This window comes from Megalopta genalis, chromosome 14, assembly GCF_051020955.1.
Source record: "Megalopta genalis isolate 19385.01 chromosome 14, iyMegGena1_principal, whole genome shotgun sequence".
In the NCBI taxonomy this organism is placed as follows: Eukaryota; Metazoa; Arthropoda; class Insecta; order Hymenoptera; family Halictidae; genus Megalopta; species Megalopta genalis.
This window is the reverse complement of record NC_135026.1, coordinates 1,920,557-1,944,992: the sequence shown is the minus strand read 5'-3', so window position 1 is coordinate 1,944,992 and position 24,436 is coordinate 1,920,557. Positions and strand designations below refer to the sequence as shown.

General features: G+C 34.5%; 1 protein-coding gene across 5 annotated transcripts; it reads right to left on the bottom strand.

Annotated features, from left to right (window-relative positions):
- Positions 1-269: 269 nt before the first annotated feature.
- On the bottom strand, positions 270-24,390 carry LOC143260533 (general odorant-binding protein 72-like). Of its 5 annotated transcripts, XR_013034804.1 has the most exons (7): positions 8,522-18,603; positions 4,692-8,429; positions 4,543-4,624; positions 4,357-4,445; positions 3,287-3,465; positions 2,253-2,305; positions 270-670 (listed from the first exon to the last, which is right to left on the bottom strand). XR_013034804.1 is itself a non-coding variant. In XM_076526282.1 (6 exons), the coding sequence occupies exons 2-5, from the start codon at positions 4,719-4,721 to the stop codon at positions 2,291-2,293; spliced, it is 216 nt and encodes a 71-aa protein (XP_076382397.1). In that variant the 5' UTR covers positions 4,722-8,429; positions 8,522-18,603; the 3' UTR covers positions 270-670; positions 2,253-2,290. The 5 variants fall into 5 exon arrangements, 4 of the variants coding, with proteins under 4 accessions (XP_076382397.1, XP_076382394.1, XP_076382395.1 ...); XM_076526282.1 differs by lacking the exon at positions 3,287-3,465; XM_076526279.1 differs by lacking the exons at positions 270-670; positions 2,253-2,305 and having other exon boundaries at positions 3,144-3,465; positions 8,522-8,786; positions 9,035-18,603.
- Positions 24,391-24,436: the final 46 nt, after the last annotated feature.

The following is a 24,436-nucleotide window of genomic DNA, read 5'->3' as shown; positions in this document are numbered from 1 at the left end:
CCATATTTAAAACAAATTTTCAAATGTCGCAGAGAAGAGCTCATAAGTTATCATTTAATTCGTAGTAAGGGACTCTAACATCAGCTGCCATTGTCTTTATAAAAGACAATGAATAGGTATTTTTATATTTTTCGTTAATATATTATATATTATATATTTAAGAAGAACTACACAAAGAATAGTTATTGGGAATAATTACACTACCAATTACATATTGAATTTGTAATGCATTTTTTTGTGAAGAACAATGAAATAATATTACATGATACTACGATATAATGGCACCATTTTTATTAGAATCGAATAATCTATAATTGAGAATATACATTCTTACAATCGATCAGACGTTATTACAAATAAAAATGAATTTTTTTAAATCTTTGTTTAGTCAGCTTCAAATTATTTTAATTGTCTTTTATATGAATTTTTTAACGACTGTTTATTTTGCCTGTACAAGTGTCTGTAACAAAAAAGTAAAATCATTTCTTTTCTCAAATAATTCGTTTTTGAGAAGATTATTGTATTCCAAAGAGGAACAATTACGATTCCGATCTTGTATTGGTTGATCCGGGATTGAATTGGTTGATCTTGTATTGGTAGATAGGGAAACATTTAATGGGAATTTACAATTAAATGCAAGTAAAATCGTCAGGCTGCTTCTCAATGGTGTCTGTAACAATAATGTTATTAACAATAACCGACTGACGTACCCTCCACCTTGCTTTCTAGGTAGTACTGCAAATTCGTAATAATCAGAAATCGTTAGGAATCGAGGAACAGTTGCGACAAAGTAAAGTTCGTAAAGTAAGTAAAAATAAAATACTGAATTAATGCTAGAACTACTGAGCCTAGATAGGACTAACATATATTGTTTCATAAGAATGATTAGAATTAATTTATTCGAAATTCGTACGAGCTTTATTATACTATATGCTTGAATGAATAAAAGTTTATAAAAAAATGTCACACTTGTTTTATATGATTAATAAATATAATTAGATTATGATTTTATATAGAATGTTTTAATTTATAATTTCGGTCACTGTAACAGTCAAAATCAGATACAAGTCATTTTGACCCGTTGCAAAAGTTCGATTATTGAATTGCAGTAACGAATTACACAAAATAATGTATTTTAACATAAACGGAAGAAACATCGTGTAAACGACTAAATTATTGATGGTCACGGTTGACTGTCGTGGTGATGGAAGTGCAGTGAATTCTCTCTAATTTACTTTCAGCTTGTAAACAAAAGTGGACAATTTAGAAAGAGGAAACATGGTTATTCGAGCCTCGTGACTCATTTTCACAATTGCCGATTGTCAACAATTATAAATACGAGATGCAATGTCGAATAAATGTACCTCCTCTTTCCAAATTATACATTTTTATTTATAAGCTGAAGAACAATTAGAGAGAATTTGCTGTAAAGTTGAAAATAAACAAACGATTCCTTCAAAACGTCTCTGCCGAAGATAAAACAAACTATATCTCAGATACGTTGCATATTTAGTACCAAATCCGCTAAGCAACAGAATTGGGTATTATGCGAATTGTTTCGATTAAATATGTATCTAAAATAATTATTCGAACGAATTCTTTTCAGTCAAATATCTTATTCGAATAACAGTTATTAATAACTAATAACAATTTTTAATAACAATTATTCGAATAACATTACTCTAAACAAATTATTCTATCTATTCGGATATTTCTTTATTTTATATTCGAATAAATGACTCGAGTAGAGATTGTAAAATTATTCGAATAGTAATGGATATAATTTGCATCCGAAGAAAAATTATTTAATGCATCAATAATCACTCTACCTGAAAGTAACAAATTTTCCGATGCAGCAGTTGAAAAAAAGTTAATTGTAAAAATTAACAAGAAAGAACTTAATCAACACACAATAATTTTTGTACAACTTGATCATTTTTCGAATTAATTCCTGTACAAATAAATTATTATTCGAATAACAACTTATCCAAATGAATTTTGAATCAAATTCGGATAAATTGTTATCTAGATAAATTTTTATTTGTTAAATGAAGTTGTATTCGCTGGTCTCTATCTCTCATTCATCATCCGAATAAAATATTGTCCAACTCTGAGTAGTAATGTAATGATTATTTCATCCATTTCTCGGTTTGTTAACAATACGTGGAAAACTTTATCTAGTTAAAAATGCACCCCTATATTGTCAATTTTTCGTCAACACGATTCTATAGCTTATTTTAATTCGAATGTACCTCGGAATCCAGGTCCCAAACTTTGATCTTGCAACTATTCAACGTAGCAGGCACTGCAACAAAAATCGGAACATCTTGTTGCTGGGAATTGAGTCAACTTCGATATACAGCGGCTAAAAGAAGTATTTGCACATCATTCTTAAAACGGAATAACTTTTTTGTAATTGGGCTAAGCGACCTAAATTTTTTTATGGATATTAGAGGGATTAGTTTACTAGACAATAACTAAAAAAATATTTTCAAAAATAGCAATTTGTTGGCCTGATAAAATAAATAGAATATGCTGTTTGTCTTACTTTTTCATGTGTGCCCATAACGAAAATTTAAAAAGCACATTTTGTAGATTTCGGTAACCTATTTGCATATTGAAAATTTCATTGAAATTAAAAATCGTAATAGTTTTGTCCCGATTTTTGACATTTTCGACCAATAACTGTCAGAATTCTGTAGTTTTTAAAATCTTTCAATGCTTGTAACTCGACTCTGCTTTAATCAATTTCGATTCAGCATGCAAATAAGTTACCGAGATCTACACAATCAATTTCTTAAATTTTGGTCATGGGCTTAGATAAAATAGTTTAAGGACCAGCAGTTTCTTTTATCATGCCAACAAATTGCAATTTTTTGAAATAATTTTTTAATTGCTTGACCCAATTATAACGTTATTCCTTTTTAAAAGGTGTGCGAATACTTGTTTTACGCACTGTACATACAGGGTCTTCCATTTAAACGTTTCCACCTAAATTGACTAGAATCAAGAGACGAATACGATGCAAAACAAAGATTTTTTGCAGGTAATTTTTTTCGGAGTATTCAAGGTTGTCGATTTTTAAAATCATTAAGAATATTATAATTACCATTGGCGATGTTTGGCACACTTATCTTTCGGAATTCGTTACTAAGTGGTTCATTTTATTAATGCTTTTACAAAATCTGTAGAATATATTGACTAAAGTACAGACATTAAGGTATACTTAATGATTTCTCGATTAGAAATGAATTTTTACCGAAATAATTGTTAAAATCCGTCCTACCTCTCTGCAACCGAAGCGCATGATACCTCTTAACCCGTAAACCAACAAATCGCAGACTATTTCATACTTCCTTCTCGACAAACCTCGACTACGTGTTCGATTCGCGGAAGATATTTCTCTTCTAACATTAGATGAGCATTTCTAAGGATCCAATCGTACAACACATCGTTGTGTCTCATCTAAAAGAAAATAAGTAATTTTGTATCAATTATGATACGCATAGAATTTTGCAACTTGTCCTGCAATTTATACAAAAGTGCAATTTATACAACTATTAAATTGTATTAATTACTTAAAGATAAAAACTGAACGCTATCACTAAAAAATTTTGAGCACCCTCTTATATTAAAGCTACAATTTTTATATTTAATGACATGTTGACTTGATCACTATAACCGACTATTATTGATAAGGCAGCGCCTGATCCAGTGTAAATCGTTAATAAAAGATATTTTTTATTTTCTAGATTAGTATTTCAACCTGTTTTTGAAACTTCTTCTATAAGTAAAAAATAAATGTAATGTGTGTGCTATTAGAATTAAGCTCGACTACATAGTTTACCTGGCGAAGAATCAGAAATTAATTTCACGCATGCTGTTATTTAAGGCAGAAACTAGATTATGGATTCATGAAATTATGACTAAAGTAAGTAGATCAATAGCAAAACAGCAAAATCACTGTATGAAGTTCAAAATACTGTTGCATTATTTGCGGCTAATTAACGCAGGTTTCTGTATGTTGCGATTCGTGCACGTTATTTATACTTTGCATAATAGTTCACAGTCGAGTCATAATTAAACAAGTAAATATTTACATAAATTAATACTTTGTCATGGAGCAAACTATTAAGCATAAATGTAGAATTCTTTTCCTCGATCTACATCATTTTAATCTAAAATTAAAATTGTCTCGTTCTAAAAGATACTATTAGGAACGAAGAAATGCTAATAATTGTAGCTGTGAAAGAAATCGTAGTGCAAGGAGTTAATAAATTAATCATGAATCTTAAATCTTGACAGTTGAAAAAGAAACTTCGTGTCATCAATATACATACAGAAAATATTACTCACGGTCTTCGTCGAGGTTAGTATGCACTTCATGAAACACATCAATCTCTCGTTCCTCGGGAACTCGCCTTTCTGTAGTCCGTCCAATAGTTCTGCACGATAAAATCGATGAAAATAATGTCGCGGTGTTTCAACGGAGTAAGAATGAGTTATACAGACGAATATCCGATTTACTTCAGTTAATTATACCTTCGGTTACATTTGTCTTCTTCTGACAGGGCTTCTTGAGATGCATAGCAGTATTCTTGGCCTCTTCTAAGGTAATTTTTTTCTACGAATAGAAACGGAGTCACTTCCTCGCGCAATTCGCGAATACGGAATGATCGATATCAACTCACCCTTTTGGCTACCCAAATGATCGCAAGCATGAATAGAAATCCTATCGCGAAACGATGCTTAGGTTCCTCATTTTGAACTGTTGCAGCTCCGCCTGATTATAAATCTAGGCTACTTCTGCAGCCGCCTCCCTCTGCAAACAGATACCTACAACCCTGCTTGCGTCGACTTCTTCACCAAAACAATATATTAAACACTATCTCCAAAAGTATGGAACAACAGTCTTAAGTTTAAGCTAACTCCTGCAGACACATAGCCAAATGCTTATCGCATTTTATCCGCTATAGATCGTATTAAATTGTAAAGTAAATCTGTTAGCTATACATTCTTCCTACTATTATTCACTTTGTGAAACAAAACTTTTGGAAAGTTTTATCATTTTTCCAAATTGATATGTCACTTAATTTTTGCGGTGCACAAAAGAGGATCGCAAAGACAGTATACGAAGTGTTCAACTACATGCACGAATTTTCTTAAGAGACAATTCTATCAGCTGATCTAACATGAAAATCATGTTCAACACTATTTTAAACGATATTTTGTACTATATAATTTATCGAATTAATTTCGTGATGTCTAAACTGCGGATTTTATGCATTTTTGACGAAAATAACTAGGTTAAATAGAAAACAGTGAAGACATTAGATGAATTGAAGAATGTTTTTCTAATGTGTGCAACTTATTAAAATGGTGAAAAGAGGGAAACATTTTTGTTAGGCTTAAAGTTCTTGTAATTAGCTTAGACAATATTTATTTTGCACAAAAATCGGCAATCTAGTGATGACTGTTGCGAAAGTCAAGAAGTGATCACATAGAAAACCTCGAAAAATAATTATTATAAGATGTCCTTTAACTCCTTTGGTAAAAATACTGTTAAATAGAGATTATTTTGAAAGGTGTTATTTATACCTTCGATAGAAATAGGGTTAATGCTAAGACACTATTCATGGTTCAGAGAACTTCTTATTAATTCAAGAATAAAGCTGTCATTGTTACTCACCTTTAAGGTGTTACTCGCCGCGGGTTGTATATTGATAGCTTTTCAGACAGAATAACTTTTTTAAAATTAATCTAAATGACTCGAATTTTTTTAAATGATAGAGGGACTAATCTACGACACAATGGCCGTAATACCTTTCTTTAACTTTGTTATTACTTGGAATGTCAAGGTTTTCTCTCTCAGCTTTTAACGAAAATTTATAAAATACGTTTTGATTTTGATATATGAGCTATAAACAATTAAATATCACGGAAATTATAGTTTTGTCTCCATTTTTGACACTTTTAACCAATACCCGTTAGAAATCTGCAGTTTTTTAAAATCTTTCAACACTCGCGGCTTGACTCTGCGTTAACTGATTTCGATGAAGCTTTCAGTTTGCAAACAAGTTACCGAGATCTATAAAATACATTATTTAAATTTTCGTTATAGGCTCAGATAAAAAAGTTAAAGACGCCAGTTTTTTCATTTTTTGTTATTATTCCAAGTAATAGCAAAATTAAAAAAAGGTATTACACAGCCATTGTCTAGTAGACTAGTCCCTCTGACATCTAAAAAAATTCAAGTCATTTGGACCAATTTTGGAAAAGTTATTTCATTTGAAATGCTCTCCACATACTTTACGCGGTGAGTGTATTTCACACACATAGTCGACGTATATGATAGCCAAGATTTCAACGATGGATGAACTAATTTCGATAAAAACTTTTATAGTTTTAGAATGCATTCACAATTGATCAACGATCTATTATCTGGAGGTATGAGGTGCGTTCTAGTCAATGAAACAATGAAGTCTAATGCATATCAGGCTGAACACTATCCGGGGTAGTTTTTTTTTGCCTGACGAATACAAAAACGAATACAAAAACTACTTATAGTAAAGGAGCATAACTGAACCAACAACCACAAGCTTTACATGAATCATTATTTATTGCTAGGAATATACAAGAATAACGAAAAATAAACATTACAGTTATTTTCATCACTGTTAGGAGTAACATAAGAAATTTTTGCAATAATTAATGTCTTGTTATTTAGGAATGACAACAACAATAAATTGAATCGGTTTTGCACCACGTTCAATACTTGACAATATGTAATATATCCTTTATTTTTGATATTTCGTCCACAATCCTTTTGCTTGCAAAACTGCACTAATTCGTTTTGGCATACATTCTACTAATTTTTGCAATAATCCGGATATATTTATTCGCACTGTTCTTGAATTCTATTATACAAATCTGTGATTGAAGTTAGTTGAGACTCATATGAATCCCGAAGTCGTCTTTTTAGTAAACCTGTTAGATTTTCTATGGGATCGAAGTCCGGGCTCCGCGCAGGCCAATCCAGAACAGAGAATTTTTTTAGTACTGAGCCAATTTTTTACACTTTCAACAGCGTGCTTAGGGTCTTGAAAAATTAGTAAATATTTTTCAGACATTCTGTGAAATAAGGATGAACAGCTTTTTTCTTAAGATTACCACTGCCACGTGGTAAAAAAATATCGTAAGTTGGTATTTTTCTTGACTTGTTCATTGATTTTACGCGGCACAGAGTCCCCCTTCAGCTGTCAAAATCAGTGGTAGCACATGGCACTCGATCGATTGACCACGTTGTGTTTCGCGCCATTGTGTCTCATTGGTCGGTGTTTTTCATTAATAACTCGTAAACAAAGCCGCAGATTGCATTTTCGCAAAGGAAAAAGTTACTTAGAATGATCTCAGCTACCCCATATTTTAGATATAAATACACTGCTGGAACATACCACGGAAACATTCCTTTTATGGACCGGTGCAAAACCGAGTCAACCTATTTTTATTGTCATTGCTGAACGAGGAGAGATTAATTATTGAAAATTTTTTTTGTGTTACCTCTGGCTGTTATAAAAATTACTATAATGTTTATTTTTTCATATTCTCCAATCTTCTTAACAATAAATAGTGATTTATATAAAACTTGTAGTTATTGGTTCAGTTATGCTCCTTATCTCGAGCCAAGAATCTGTACTCTTTCGTATTCAGTAGTACCGGGCCATTCGGACAGTAGGAGAACGAACAATTTTTGTGTCTTTAAAATACGAATGCAATCTCCGCTTCCGTGGATGATCCGAGATGTTAATAGCTGTGCCCGAAAAGGAGGAGTAATGCGGCCCACGTAATACGTTGCGCCAGGATGTGCAGGAATTATGCAATGCTCGTATCGTCGCTATCACCTCCGAACAGTTTTCTGTTGACGTGCTTCTAGTCTCGATTACAATTAATCGAAAGGAGTCAGGCCTTTGACACTAGACGCTGCAGATTATTCTCGTTCCAGTATTCTCTCCTAACTGGTGCAATTTCGGGTTCGGTAGAGGCAGGTGAGAATAGGGTAATGGCCGTCACTTAAGCAAGAATTGCAATGCCTTTCAAATATGACGCAACATATTTATTTAAAGTAATTTTGTATCGATTTTAAGCAATAAATTATAAGTGAAAAATACAAATAATAACATTGATTATAATATATTTTTCACTTTGTATACATATTTTTCGAGAAAATCAAGATGCATGAAGTGCATCTGTAGCATATTTCATTGTCTCATCTCGTCGATATTATCAGAAGATCTTTTGGTCGTTTCACCTAGTTTTATCTTTTTTATTCTTCTTCCATATTTTTTTCTGTTCTTCTCTTTGTTCAACATTCTTCAAGGTGACTATCATTATCCGCATATCCATTATTTATTAAAAGTGAATATAAAAAACTGAAATCAATAAAAATCAAATATAAGCTGTACGACAGAATTATAGTTTAATACATTCACGCTGTAGGAAAAGTCTAACAATTAGTACTTACACCTTGTGTTGCGTGAACAAAATATTACATCAGCGACACGTCAATACAAAATGTTAGGATTCGGTACAAAAAATAGTGGCAATTTTTGGAACTACTATTTCGTAATAACAATGCTGACTGTTATTGCCTGTTGACCGCAATCACCCCATTCTACCCTACTATGTTTTTTGTAGTCTTCCAAACGTAGAGAAGAAGGGTATCGATTGAATGTCATATTTTTTAATTCAACGTTCTCGTCTTTCCTCAATTTGCTGCACGACTTTTTCTATAATATAGAGAGTGTTTTGCACTGGACATAATAGAGTTTTGCCGGCGATTAAAGAGGAACGGAAATAATATCACAGTCATGTCTAATGTGTAACAATAACGTATGTATTTACAAATTACACGTCTACAAACACTCGAATTATTTTTACAACATAACTGATAACACGAACTACATTTGTACAATGTGCGAAGCACGGCTTCTTTGTACGGTGCAAGGGTGCAAAGAAAAGTGTAATGCAACAAAACCTGTATTTAGCGACAGTATCGCAGAAGATCGTTAACGAACGATGCTCAAAGGCAAGCATCATCAGGCGCTGATTACCGAACGGTTGACTAGAAGAAGGGACAATTTGAAAATGGCGTTCGACGGGTATTTGGCGGTATGGTGAACGTATGGCGGTGATGCGAACTGTTTATTTCGCCGCGGCATTCATCGTTGCCAATTGAAAAATACCACAACATAGCACAACGTCCAAATCTCGTAAATGATCTCCCCAAGTATTTTTCAACGTCCTTGATTCAGCTGCAATAAATGCCTAGGTTTTATACAGGGTGTCCAGAAGTCACTCCCAATCGAGAAATAAGGACTTCTTAGATAACCAGAAATAATGGACAGTAAATTCAACAGAGGTAAGTCGCTTAGAGCGAACTACATTTGCAATTGCATCGGCCAGTGTAATACAGCGCATATGGAGGATACAAACATTGTTAAAAATTCGTCCACGGAATCCAAGAAAAGTGGAATTAAAAAATTGGCAAGTATCATTGTTTGCATTTAAATTGAAATAGATTTTATCCAATTATTTAAATTTATTTATTTTTGCAGATCCAATTAAGATTTACAATATAGTTCGAGAACTATAATAGTACAGGCATGAAGAACTGCCGGAGATAATAATTGTGAACGGAGCCTTAAATAAAAAAATGGTATTCCTCTTCCTCAACTTATTTTTGCATGTAGAATCACCCCCTTGCCGGTTGTACCACGATTTTCCGAACAAGCGGTATACAGAATATTTAGTAAAAGAACAATAAGAAGTGATGTACGATTAGTTTTTATTTGTATGGGAATGCGAAAGCCGGGCCAAAACATGTAAGACAAAAAAAAGTTGTATCTCGAAGTGCCGCCTGACGAACAAAAGCTTATTAGAATTTATTAGTCAGTTAAAGAAACTAATAAAATTGAGGAAGGATCCGGAAAGCGCGTATAGAAACACGATGAATTAGAAGGAAACGGAAAAAGAAAAACTGCGACGAAAGGAAAAAGTTGTCGAAACATCCATCGTCGGACACCTGGATAATGCAAGAAATATCTGATGGTAAAAGATTAATGACCATTACGAACGACAATGCCAAGTTTGACAACACTTGTTTTGACTAAAGAAGTAATAAATACTTTGAAGGTAATAAGTCAAGAAATGGGCAATATCCTGCAGCGAATGCCTTCTGGGTGCGAGAGAGTTACGGAAAGAAACGTGCGTCTATGAGCCTCGTAATAACACTCAAAATGATTTGTGCTTAAATATGACAATAATCTGATAGTAGAGCGCGGTTGTGACCAGTTGTATATAGAAAATGGAAAGGGCGCCGTTACCTAACAGTGCCTTTATTAACGGGCTCAAATTAATTTGTACAGGCTATGAAAAGGAGGTAATCCTTACCCTAAAGAAATTGTCTCGAGCAATAAACAAGCCAATACCGAAAGATATGATAACGGAATAATTAAAGGCCGAGTTGAAAATAAGGAACCATAAAGCCGTAGCATACATAAGACTACATCTATCAGATGAACAGACCTTGCAGTTTGCTACAGAAAACAATGCTTACGAATTCTGGACGAAAATTAAAAAACATATGCGTAAGCAGCACAGGATCAAAGGATCGATGCATGCAATGGTTTAAAGTTTTTCAAAATGGAAGGAAAAGAATCCGTGAATGATTATGTAACACGAGTGGTCTTGCGACGAAGTGTGCGTCATTGGGATTGTAAGCGTCACAAGGAGAACTGGTATATTACACGCGCGCGCGCGCGGTTCGCCGAATCAATGATCAGTATAGAGATATGAAAGAAATTTTGAAAACGCAACGCGATAAATCCCTTAAAGATATATGAGGAAATTGTAAAAGATCGAGAAGAGATGGCCGCTGAGGAGAAGCAGGAGCTGCCGCCCAGTGTATATATGGAATTTAACCACACTCGACTACGCAAGTGCAGGACGTCTACCGGATAAACATTGAAATTCTCAAAAAATTGCGATGTAATCGATTTGAATGAAATTCACAGCATGCATATAAGTAATCACGATCTACAATATGTATAAAAAGTTAAAAAACATGAGTTTTGGATTTATATTGTCACTTGAGGTAATATCAATATTAGAAAAAAGCATTTTAGTCATTGTCTGGTAGATTAGTCCCTCTCTCAGCTATACAAAATGGCAGTGAATTAGTTCAGATAAAAAAAAAATATTATTGTGGCTTAAGGTTGCGTTTTAATCTAACCTGGGTGGGTCCAAAAACCACGATTAACTAACAGCTGAGTACTTATCCGTGTTCATACCCTCGCTACCTATCCATTACTGGGTGATACTTTGCAGAAGTTGGCTGGTTCAGAATGATCCAGTCTACTTACTCCACTTTCTTACTACGGCGTTAGTGCCCCTTGGGACCTTCATCGACTTTGACTAAAGTAGGAGTGAACGGGATAAGTAGTAGTAGTGGAAGTAGCGCAGGTGGGGGCGGGGCGGAGTTTAATCCTCCACGAATGGCCCTCAGCAATTTTGACTGAGGATTTCTTGATTATGGAGCATACCCTCTCGCAGGTCGAAAAGGTATGGAGGCGTGGGGTTATCTGCTCGATGGGGGACATCCAGTGTATTCCCGGTTTAGGGCTAGCAGCGTGTTCGATTGAGAATGTTCACTAGGATGGACCTTATTTTTCGACCATCGCAATTTTTTTCATGCGACTCCTTAGATTTGTTCGATTTGATATAAAAATAATTTCTGAAAAAGCGAAAGTCTAAGAGTAGGAGAGACGTGTCATAATCTACTTGAAGTTTTAAAATTTCTTTAATTTTACTCCAATTCTATCTGTAACTCCATTTCAACGTTATCGCTAAAAAAATTATTATTATTTAATAAAAGTATCATTTCTTGGCTATTTGATAACAATATCTACTTACAAGTTTAAATAGTTTATTCGAAAGTCTAAGCATATATGAGTACGAGAGTACTAGAATATGAAATGTAAGTAACTGTCAGCACGGTTTTGCTTACTGCGATTACTTGCGAATCTTTCGCTTAATAAATTGACCTCCGGAGTGTTTATGTTAGATCCTTTAAACACTTTCCACTATTTTACGTTTATATTTACGTTTATACTTACGTTTATATCTTTCGTATGCTCTTCAACAAAAAAACTCGCTTCAGTCCAGGCCGAAACTCCGAACAGTTCGCATCGGAAATAATACAGTGAGTATTTTAAATTATTCTTATTGGATCATTATGAATCACAAATTGTTGGTGTTAAGTTGTCAAGAAACGGACAGTTCGATGTTAGTAATTAAAGAAGTAGAAATTTTCTGGGAAAAGTCGAGAGAGAATTCCAGTAAAACAAAAATCGGATTATGTAACTAAAGTGGAAAAACTTTATGATAAATGGCGAACGTTCTACAAAATCGCGAATCACGGAAATGATCTACAAAAAAGGCGAGAACAGGAATTTGTAAATTCATTAGATGATTGGAAGATAAGATATTTCTCCGGCAACAAAGGCAAAAAGAACGAGCCGGTTCGATGGGATCTAGTGATCACAATTTAACAAAGAAAGAAAAAAACAATCAGAGCGGAAGAAACAAGAGGAGGTGCGATTGCAACGAGTTCAGGCATTATCGACTAATTTTGAAATTATTTCTAATGTTTTTATATATATCTCTCCTAGTTATAGCAAATATATTTTTACGTTATAGATTTAGTACAGTTAGAATGATGCCATCGTCGATGAAGCGACGGAAGTCCCGTTAAGACTGACGGAGTCTCAGGTATCTGACGATGAGGACACCGAGGCATTAGACTGCGACATACCTGGGTCGAGTAACCTTAAGAAAAGATGAGGAAAGCAGATGGTTATTACCCCAAAATTAGTAGGTGCTTTAGATTATTTTAGAGTAAGCGACGTTATGCAGTTCGAATCGTTATGGCTTCGGCAGAAGGTTTAGGCCACGACATAACTGATTTAATAATAAATAGTTACAAGAAATATTCGGAAAACTTAATCCTACAAGATTAATTATTCATTGGGACGCTACACTTGTATCAGATATAAGCCAGAAAAATGTAGAACGATTACCAATAGTTATAAGTTGCGGGGAAATTAAAATATTATTGAGTATTCCAGTCATACCATCGGGTACTGGTTCCGACCAAGCGTTAGCAATCTTTTCTATGAAGAATGGAATTTTTCAACTGAAATAGAAGCCCATTGTTTTGGTAGGATCGTAACCAACACCGGAAGAATACACGGAGCTTGCGTTCTATTGGGACAAAAGTTGGAGAAGGAATTACCGTATTTGCCATATCGCCACCACATTTATGAATTAATTTTACGTGCTACATTTGAAATTAAAATGAAGAAGTCTACGGGTCCAGATATATCACTTTTTAAAAAATTAAAAAATTCATGGAGTTCCATAGATAAAAATAATTATAAGCCTAGTACAGAAGATGAATTTATATGACAAAATGTAATAGATATCGACCAAAAGATTAAAACGACACTACAGAATTTACAACAAACACAACCAAGGAATGATTACAAGGAGCTCATAGAATTAATGATTCTAAAGGCAAAGTGGATGGCTAAGGCCATATAATGTATAAAAATCTATATATTCAGGGATGAATTTCATTTAAGTAGTGAGGAAAATTTAGAAAATATTTAAGATAAACAAATCTTGTACGTGCCTTAACGCGATTATTTATTATTAAATCAGCTTTGCAAATCATTCGTTGAATTCTGTTCGAACATGGAATTATTTAAATTAAAATATCATTTACGAACTTTGTTAATCTTCACTGTACACCTTGCATAAAAATTTCGTATGGTACACATGAGGTGTCATGCACACCAGAAAATTAAAACGGCTGTCTCGATTAAACTACATATTATTTCGGATCCGAAAAATTAGTAAATATTCTTCAGACGTTCTAAAATAAGGGTGAACAGCGTTTTTCTTAAAAATATCACTGTTACGGAATAAAAAAATCCGGAAAGTTCTCGCTTCGTGATTCGTTCAATACTTCGAACGTGGCTCGAGTCCGTCCCGACCTTCTGTCAAAGCCTCGTGCTGCGGACTCTCGAACTTCACGCCGTCACCTCTCATTGGTCAGTGTTTTTCGTTAATAACTCGTAAACAAAGTCGCAGGTTGCATTTTCGCAAAGGAAAAAGTTACTTCAAATGACCTCAGCTACCCCTCATTTTCGGCTGTAAAAATATTTGTGAAACACCCTGTATATATATTTGCTTAGATACGCACAACTGTGTCTGCGATAGCTCCTCGGTTAAAATTAGAACTAATAAGTTATCTATATAAATATAAACAGATTGACCAAGCCATCAGTAATGCTACGCTTCAAAAACTGATCAACCACTTATGGTATTTATCACCAGAAAGTGTGGGATTATCATTTTTCGATCCACACATTTTTCTTTAGAAATTAAGAAAAAGATGGTTGAAGCACTCAGCACAGAAAAGGAACAGAATTATAAAAAATTGGTTATCCATATTAAAGACATCGAACAATACATAAATATTAGCATAGATGATTTTGTTTGTACACAAACATTGAAATTTTTTTCAAGTTTCCATGTAAATATAGATTGTATGTTTGAGGACCCAGCATTGTGAGAAACAGATGAAAATTGTATTGCGGCAACAAGAATTGAAGGGAATTTACAAATCGTTAATGACACAGCTAAGCGAGTAATAATGTTAATGAAAGAGTATTTAACTTGTATCAGTAAGGACGAAAAAGGAAAACAACTTGTAACTGTGAATATAAACAGTATTACCCTACAGTAGATAAGAAAACATTCAGTTAAAACTTATAATAAATAACATCAATATTTACAAAGTTGCATACAATTAAACTGTACAAAAAATAAAGATAGCATTAATAAACCATATTATTTTTCAAATTATTGTATAAAAAAATATTGCAATATTTGATTAAATAAATTATTGGAATTGTTAATAAATTAATTTTTCTGTTACAATTATAGATATTAGTCTAAAGTGACATTTAGTAGTCAAATAACGTGCTAAAATCTATATATTTCCCATTTTTAGTGAAATTTAATTTTTTTGCATGAACAAAGCCGATATAACACATTTTCCCGTGGTCTGATCAACTTTATCTTTTATAGAATTTATATTTTTACGGAATGACTGGTTCAGGCTATGGTATCGGGCTGCGCGCTCCCGTTCGGCCAGTACCCTTCTATTTGCGGGACATCAGGGGCAGAGGTAACGGCTGGTGCTCTTCCAACCATACCGGTCACTGCCATAGGTAATCCAGTCACATTGTGCACTGGCTGGACCAGTAGTTCCGCCACTATTGCCAGTACCCGTTATAGTAGTCCAAGTTTTTGAATTGCACCGAACGGTTCTTCAAAGCCAGCTAAAAAATGATCTTGAGAGATTGTCCCGCCTTATAAACCACAGTCCGAACCATACCGGTCGGTGTGGGAGCGTCGACGACCTCGATGCTTCAATGGATAGGAGGGCATGACTCCATTGGCCGAGGCAGTTCGATTTTAGTTCCTGGGCCCGAAAGCCCCTCTTCACGAATGCGGCGCAGGTTTTTCTTTTCTTTTCTTTTCTATTCTTTTCTTTTCTTTTCTTTTCTTTTCTTTTCTTTTCTTTTCTTTTCTTTTCTTTTCTTTTCTTTTCTTTTCTTTTCTTTTCTTTTCTTTTCTTTTCTTTTCTTTTCTTTTCTTTTCTTTTCTTTTCTTTTCTTTTCTTTTCTTTTCTTTTCTTTTCTTTTCTTTTCTTTTCTTTTCTTTTCTTTTCTTTTCTTTTCTTTTCTTTTCTTTTCTTTTCTTTTCTTTTCTTTTCTTTTCTTTTCTTTTTATTTTATTTTCTCTCTGGTTTCATGAAAGATCGACTCGCGAACGCGGTTACCCTTTTTACACCCTCGACCTCTTGAATTAGTATGGGCCCAAGCTCCACGGTTTGCAAGACAAAAGGGATCTCGAAATCTGGGCACGAAAGGCTTGAGGCGGATGAAACTCGTTCCCGTAGTGCCTCGTACGAGCTCTGTTGCTCGATTCCCCACTCCTAGGCGCGCCCTAGGATACTTCCCTGAACAGTGGAAAATCTCACATATCATTGTATTGAATAAACCCGGTAAGTCCCCACACGAAATAACATCATACCGGTGTATCAGCCTTTTACCAATTCTCTAAATGTTATTCAAAAAATTGTTGTTGAGACGTTTAGGACCAATATTAATCGAAACAAAAATACTACCAAAACATCACTTCGGCTTTAGAAGACAACATTCGACAATTCAACAAGTTATATAGACTAGTCGACTATATAAGACAAGATCTGGAATGTATGTATGATCTTAGACATTAAGGAGGCATTTGATAAAGTTTGGCACATCGGTATCCTATTCAAACTAAAAAAAAACTACTCCCACACTATCTCTATACCATATTTCAATTATACTTCACCAGTAGAAAATTCAAAGGCAGATTTTAAGATAAAATTTCAGCAGACGGCTTAATTAATTCCGGAGTTCCATAGGAAAGAGTCCTTGGACCTATCCTATATCTGATCTATACTGCAGATATACCAAATTCCACAGAAACAATCACAGCAACATTCGCAACCTGCAAGAACACCTTGATTACATAGTTAACTGGCTTAGAAACTGGGACGAACGAATGAAACTAAATCGGTTCACATAACTTTTACCCTATGTTCGCCAGTAAAGTTAAATAACACAATAATTCGACAAAAGGGATCAGTAAAATATCTCGGCATGATTCTAGACAGAAGAATAACATGGAACAAACACACCCAAACAAAACGTGCTCAGCTCAATATAAAGATGAAGCAGCTGTACTGGCTAATAGGAAAAGCCAGTAACTCGAACATAGAAATTTAACGAAGATTCCAACAAAAAACTCTTCACAACATATCCAGCGCTCCATGGTATATCTCCAACGACATAATACATATCGATTTGGTAATAACTATCGTCAAACAGGAAATATTAAACTACAGTAAACGCTACACACAACAGTTATATCGCAACATAAAAACCCATTAGCTATAGATTTAGATCACACCGATACTAGCAATTGTAGATTAAAAAGATATAACTCTTTAAACTTAAATAACAGATTCACTATTCTAAACATAACCACGATCGCACACAAATTACTATACCGCAATGTACTATTTAATGATCCTATGAAGAAATTGATTGTAAATACTACTCTAAATAAAAAAGAAAACTTTTAACCCCTCGTAGCTGACCACGGAGCCCAGGCATCGAACCTCCTGTCTACAAAACTCGCATTTGCCCGGGTTTAGTACGAGGCCTGCCGATTTGATCTTCTCTATCACACGACCTAATCATTCCAGATGTTCATCAAATATTTTGATGATTATAATGATGTCGTCCAAGCAGGCAAATGCTTGAGACTCCATTTCGGGCCCGATTGGTCGATCTAAGAGTCTTTAGAACGTTGCGGGGGCCCCTGATAACCCGTACGGCATGCGAAAATTGGAAAAGTCCCTTACCTGGGAACGTGAACGCGGTAATTTGCCTACTGTCCAATTTTAACGGGATTTGAAAGAACGCTTGGTTAAGGTCGATGGTAGAGACATACAGTAGTGGCCCACAAAAGTGTTCGTACACCATTTAAAACGCAATAACTTTTTTAAAAGTGACTTGAATTTTGTTTAGATGATAACGGAACTAGTCTACCAAACGATAACCAAAATGCTTTTTTAAAATTTTGCTATTACTTGGAATAACAAAGAAAATAAGAAACTCCCGTTTTTCACTTTTTTATCCGAGCCTATAACAGAAATTTAAAAAATGCTCCTCGTAGATCTCGGTAACTTATATGCGTAGTGAAAATTTTATCGAAATCAATTGACGTTTTTATGAGTTATAGCATATTAAAGATGGCAAAAATCGCAATTTTATCACAATTTAGTCGAAAAACTGGAAGAAATCTGCACTTTTTTAAATCTTTCAGCCCTTGTAGTTTGACTCTAGGTTAACCGATTTACGTGAGGCATTATTGAAATTTTTGTTATAGGCTCAGATAAAAAAGTTGAACACTTGTTTCTATAGTAACCTAATCGTGTCAACTACCAAAGCTGAAGGCAACAAAATTATAACCTTAACAAAAGAATGACAATGCAAACATAACGCTGTCTATGGTGCAAACCGAAATTACTTTTTTGCCAAAGCAATATATTTAAAATATTTAAAAAAATACTTTTGAAGACATATGAGGAAATCACATAGCAAGGAAATCAGAAAGAGCAAGATTGGAAAAGAAAACATAGCCTCATCGGGTCCGGAATCGCGTACAAAAGATTCGTACCTCGCTCGCTCCTCCAACCGTCGACGTTGTAATTGTACAAAGATTTTGGTATAACATGCATACCATAGTTTCATATCTTGAATTTCGTGTTTTTAGTCAAATATTCGCTTCTTTGAATGAAAATTGTTTAATATTGCATAATATACTTATTACGTAGACAAAATCACGTACGGAGAAAATGTTAAAAGATCAGTTTCTGTGCAATATTGTTCCATCTCGGCAAAAAATCTGACAAAAATTGACATCACTGTTTTTGGCAATATTCTTCGATATTCTACGATATTCAACTGAAAAATCTGTAATAATTAGGTTCAAAATAGGCCATTTTCTCAAAATTTTATGAAACCACCGAGGAGGAAGGAGAAGAGAACTCTTCTGGAACTCTGCTAGTGGGTTGAAATTGGCGGACTTTGTCTCGGTCACCTATCGATCGGTGTAATTTATGTTGGAAAACCGTCAAGGACAGCTTTGATCATTTTATCATTCTCGGTCCTTTCACAGAAAATTTTACATAAAAGAGGCAAACACGTTCTTTTTCAATTTTCTCCAATTAAAAAGATTAGCACAAATAACTTAAATGGCTTAGTAAATTAGCATTATTTAATATAAATATTATCTTTATTTAACATTAACCCATTTAAATCGATCCACCCAAATATCTTCGAAACCATCGTTGATATTAAAAAATGTTTTATAATAAAATTTTGAATGGTTTCGGGGGACGCGTAATTTGACATTAATAAGATTTTTCTAAGTGAACGCGTCGAGGACATATGAAGGTCAACTTTATTTTTTTAAATGGAATCATATATTTTTTTATTACAGGAATGATAGGAGGGTTCGGGAGCCACGTGAGGGATAAGGAACTAGAGATAAATAAGGGTAAAACAATGGTACTGAATGTTGGGCGGTGAAGTAAAGAAAAGAGAGTGTATAAACGGGGAGAAGGAAATAGGGGGTAATGAGAGAAATCTGGGAAGTAGGGAAGAGATATTTCAGAAATAATTTCAATGGAAGGATGTGGCTATGTGACAGATTAATATGGCCGGTGGCAGTGTATGGAAGCCTTACGGCAAAGATACATAAGGTAGGTACTAGAACTGGACTGGGTAACTCCAGGTTACGCAGTAAAGGAGGAAACAAAAACGGTAAAGTGGAAAGTATGGGCTGCTAAAAGGCATGAGGTTTCGACAAAAGCTGTGAGGAGACAAGGGGAGCGATTGGGCGTGGCTATGTCTGGCATAAATAGAAAGAAGGGTAGTAGACAGGACGAAATTATCGAAATAAGAGAGGTAGAGAAAGAAGTATTTGAGCGAGCGAATGGGCAGAACGGTTTTAGAGAAGGAGAAGCGGGGCGAGGAGTGAAAGAAGATAGAATGAAGCGGAAGAAAGATGTAAAGAGGGGAAAACTATAGTAAGATGGTGAAGTCTCAATATAATAAGTGGTATAGGGAGGTAAGAATGGATAGGATATCAGAGTATTTGAATAGAAGAGGGAAGAAAACGAGATGGTTCAGGATAGCAATGTGCAGATTAGGTAACGAAACAAGGGAAGGATGATGTTGGCATAATGAGGGAGAAAGGATATATTGGAGATATGGAGGGGCGGCAGAGACAAGGGAGCACGTCTTAGAGAGGTGTATGGAGGAGGATGGGATACAAGGAAAGACAAAGAATATATTAAATGAAGATGGAAGAGGAGTGGTATGGATGGAGAAGTTAAATGAAGATAGGAAAGGGAATAAGATGGCGGACAGAAAAGATAGAGTAGAATGAGTGAGGAAAAACAACGGAAACGGAGATCAAACAAGGGAGGATGACAGAGAGAAGGAAGGAAAATGCGAGAGACAAGACGGTGAGTATAATGAAAATAACATGTGAAGTACAGTAGGGGTCTGAAGAAAAAGAGGCAGTAAAGACAGTTCTAAGAGAGGATATGAAGAGAGAGAGAGAGGAGAGGCAAAGAAGAATAATAGGTGGGCTTTGTATCTTTTTTATTTATTTTTATTTGTATTTTTATTATCAGGGTTCTTTTTACACTCGCATCTATAGCATGAGTGAGAGTGGTAGAGAAGTATTGGTATTAAGGTTAGTACGTAGGATAATCGATAAGGATCATTGATTGCAAAAGGAATTGGATCCTTTGTAACCCGGGAGAAAAAATATAAGTATAAATAATAAATATAAGTCGATTAATTTTGTCATTCTCTTTATAAAAATACTAAGGCATATCTATGAAGAGAATGACTAGCTGGACCAACTAGTATACTAAAAAAATATATGATTCCATTTAAACAAATAAAATTGTTCTTCATATGTCTCCCTAAAACCATTCAAATTTCGTTTGAAACATTTTTTAGTATCGTCGTCGGTTTCAAAGGATTATGTCTTTATAATACAACCCAAATATCTTGAGTCTAAGTACTCGGTACGGATATTACCAGTGTGCAATCTATTTTACAAAATAACGAAGATTTTCATGAATCGCATATTTTTTTTTTTTAAGTAATGGTACATGCAGGTAAACATAAAATTACATATCTTAAAGTAGGGAATTCGTATTCATTTGTTTGTGTTCTTCTTTGAACAAATATGTTTCCACATTTTATTATAATATAAATGTTTATATTCTGCTTTGTCGTTGTCACGAATCTAATACTATAGTTAAATTCAAATTAATTTTTTTGAAATTAAAAAATAATTCAAAGAACGGAAATCCAAATTTTCTACTTATCTCGTATAAAACTTGTTTGGTGCTTAGTGCAATAAATAAATCAGAAGAAACTGTATTGCGATGTAATGTACAAGACATTTTGAATTAAATTTTCATTATGTTTGTAAAATGATTGGGGTATTTTGCGGGCAACTGTTTTCTTTGATTCTGTTCATGTGATGATCAATGCTACAAATGTTTCGTTATATACATTAATTACGTACGAAATGGTATTGATATTTGTGACAAAACCGACGATTACGCTTCGAACGCTATATTATATATTAATATCAAATAATTCGCATGTATTACCACATGAAGAGAGATAAGCAGAACAGTTGCGCGCTACATAGTCTAATCTTTTTACGAACATAATGAAAATTTATTTCAAAAAGACGTGCGACATAAATCTATTAGATTAAACGTAAACAGTATTTTAGTATATTTGTAATTAAATTATAATAGATAATATTATTATAGTTCGTTTTCTCCTTCAAGCGAATTCCAATTGACCCCCTTGAACGCGAAACATTGCCTCTCATCATGCAGTATTTCATTGCTACGAGTCGCAGAGGTATGGTAGTCGTGCATGACTGAGGATTTGTTTTCTTGAGAAGATATAAGAGCTTTGTTAATTGTGGACGAGCCGACGACGTTGGTTTCACCATCACGACCTACAAGAGATTGCAAGGTATAAGGATTGTTAGTTAGCCTCGTAACTTATTAAGTTGGTACACCTCAAGCGGCAAAAGTGCACCGTGGTAGTCTTGATACTAGCGACTGGAATCGATAAGAGGATGTGAATTGGAAGCATTGAATTAACTCGATAATCGAAGACGTATGGTAGCAGCCGTATACTGACATACAGTTAACATAATGGAATATCAACTATACTACTACAAATATCAACTATATTGTTCAGAAGATTACAACCCATTGTAATAAACAATAAAACAGTTTTTCTTAATTTGCAATAATTATGAAGTATATAATTATCTTATATAATTAGTTTTATCTTTAAGTTACAAATTTTCCGCAGAAACATATATAAGTACACATCGGAAAACAATACCAAAAAGGTCTTCCTGAGAGTTTCCTACTTCTCAACCTAAACTTCCTCAAACACATCCCCGTCCAATTAGAAAACACTACATTCCTACAGCAAAATCCATTCTTAACCAATCACGGAACAACCGAACTGACGACGGAATACAAGGAAAACAAACCAACCTCGAGCATAGAACGTATCATCAGAGCATGGAAATCGAGAATCATTGTAATATAGTGTTATAAACTGCACATAGACCAGAATCATCTTGTTACATCATCGTGTTACATCACCCAGGTGTTCAGTATCACCTAGTGCAGGCCTGAGTGAGTCACTTTGACCGCGAACCACAAGCTATAATACTACTATTCTATGCATATTGCTACACATAACATGGACAACTGTGAGTTCGAAGTTACACGTAAAATTGCTCGCTTATCGATATATTTTAGGAAATTATGTATTACTTTAACCTTTTGCGATCGGAAAATTTCTCTGATGGGGGTGCCAGCTAGTACCAGCTAGTCGGAGCAAATTTAGCTTTTCAGCGTTATTTCTCCATTAGCGATATAAAGCAAATATATGGATATTACAAAACACAGAATTTGTTGAAACTGATTTGTTATCTTTATAGTACTGTTGCGAATTACACCATTTCTCTCGCGTCGCGGCATTTTATTTACAATAAAGAATGTTAACTATAACACAATTAGATACAGTAACAATTCAGATCTTTTAGAAGTGGGATGACACCTCCGTGGCAACCCCTCTCTTCTATTATTCTTTAAGGAGTTGTTCACAACAGGGCAGTTTCACATTGCAGCGACTTGATTTGGACAAGTCGCCGTAACAGTACTTATAATACATAAAAACATAAATTTTTAATTTCTGTAATTTTCCAAAGTATGGTATTTTGCAAAACAATCACCGATATGAAGTTCTGGCTTCCGAGTACAGATATCACAGTACATATGTGTTTCTCGTCTTTTTCCTCGAGTTTTCCTGTCGGAACATACTGCACAGACTTTTTTGATTCCTGAACTGAACTGAAATTACATGAAGCTGATTATTTAATCTAATGTCTACGAACGATGTTGAAGGTTGCGCTGTAGATGATGTTTGGTGCCGGAAATTTCCTACTAACTCATCGACTAAACACTTCACAAAATTTAAGTGTGTTAGTGGCCTCACGTTCTTCTGTTGGCTTGTTATTTTATGCATTATATATGCATTGATGAAAATAAATTTAAATTTTGAACACAAATTTTATGATATATAGAGTCCTTTTTAATTACATACATCTTGCCGCCAGACTGGCGGCAGCGACTTTTGCGACGACTTGCGAATGCCGTTACTGTAGTGGCATCGGCCGCAAAGGGTTAATAGAAAATTGTTCGATACAAATTGTTTCCGATGTATACAAAAAGGGGACGCAATAGCAAAACGTATATGGATTAAAAAATGCTATTGTACATGAATGCCAAATCGCATATGGAAGGTAATAAAATCAAAGGGGTTCGACGTGTATTCCATCAATTCATTCATTTTTAAATTATTTCAATATTAACAATTGTTTATTATGTCAGAAACTTAAAATTGTTCTAAACTGATGCGAAAATATGTGAGTGACAATGTATGTCGATAAAAATCTTTTAACTGTTGCAATTGGAAGACACAGTTATATTTAATTTAGAGAAAGGAGAAGATTCTTATTACGAAACGCTTAACGCTACATATTGTAATGAATAACTGTATAGGAAGGAGAGAGAACAGCGACTATTTTATGTTTTGGAGAATGAGAAAAGAAATGCATTGTTTAAATATCATGATTCTATGGACTACACGATTAGAAGAAAACTGACTGAACGTACAAAACTTCTTCGGAATGTGTGGTTTATTCGCTACAGTAGGAAAATCGAAAGGTACGTTAGATGTTACATCTGATGGTCAAAGATAACGTGTCATTCGAAACCCAACACGCGATTTTGGTACAGTAGAGCAGACTCTCCTTGCTGCGTGAAAAATATACGCGTATGTTTCAACGGAATGTATATAAAATAACGAAATTTACTACCTGGTACGGAGAATGACGACAGCTGCCGAGGGACGAGCCAATCACAACGCTTGCACCCTTAATGCCGAGGAGTGGGGTGCGTTGCCGTTCGCCGCTTTATCGTTGGCTGTCTCCGACGGTGTTCAGTCGAATACGTGATGCGATGAGAGAAGGGCGTTTATAAGTCCGTTACTGGTTT

What these genes read in the sequence shown, in the direction of transcription:
- LOC143260533 (XM_076526280.1), bottom strand. Translation starts at nt 4,721, where the DNA reads ATGCTTGCGATCATTTGGGTAGCCAAAAGG. An exon ending in TCATTTGGGTAGCCAAAAGG is followed by an intron (nt 4,625 to 4,691) that starts GTGAGTTGATAT and finishes TTCTATTCGTAG; the next exon opens with AAAAAAATTACCTTAGAAGA. An exon ending in TACTAACCTCGACGAAGACC is followed by an intron (nt 3,466 to 4,356) that starts GTGAGTAATATT and finishes ATTTTCTTTTAG; the next exon opens with ATGAGACACAACGATGTGTT.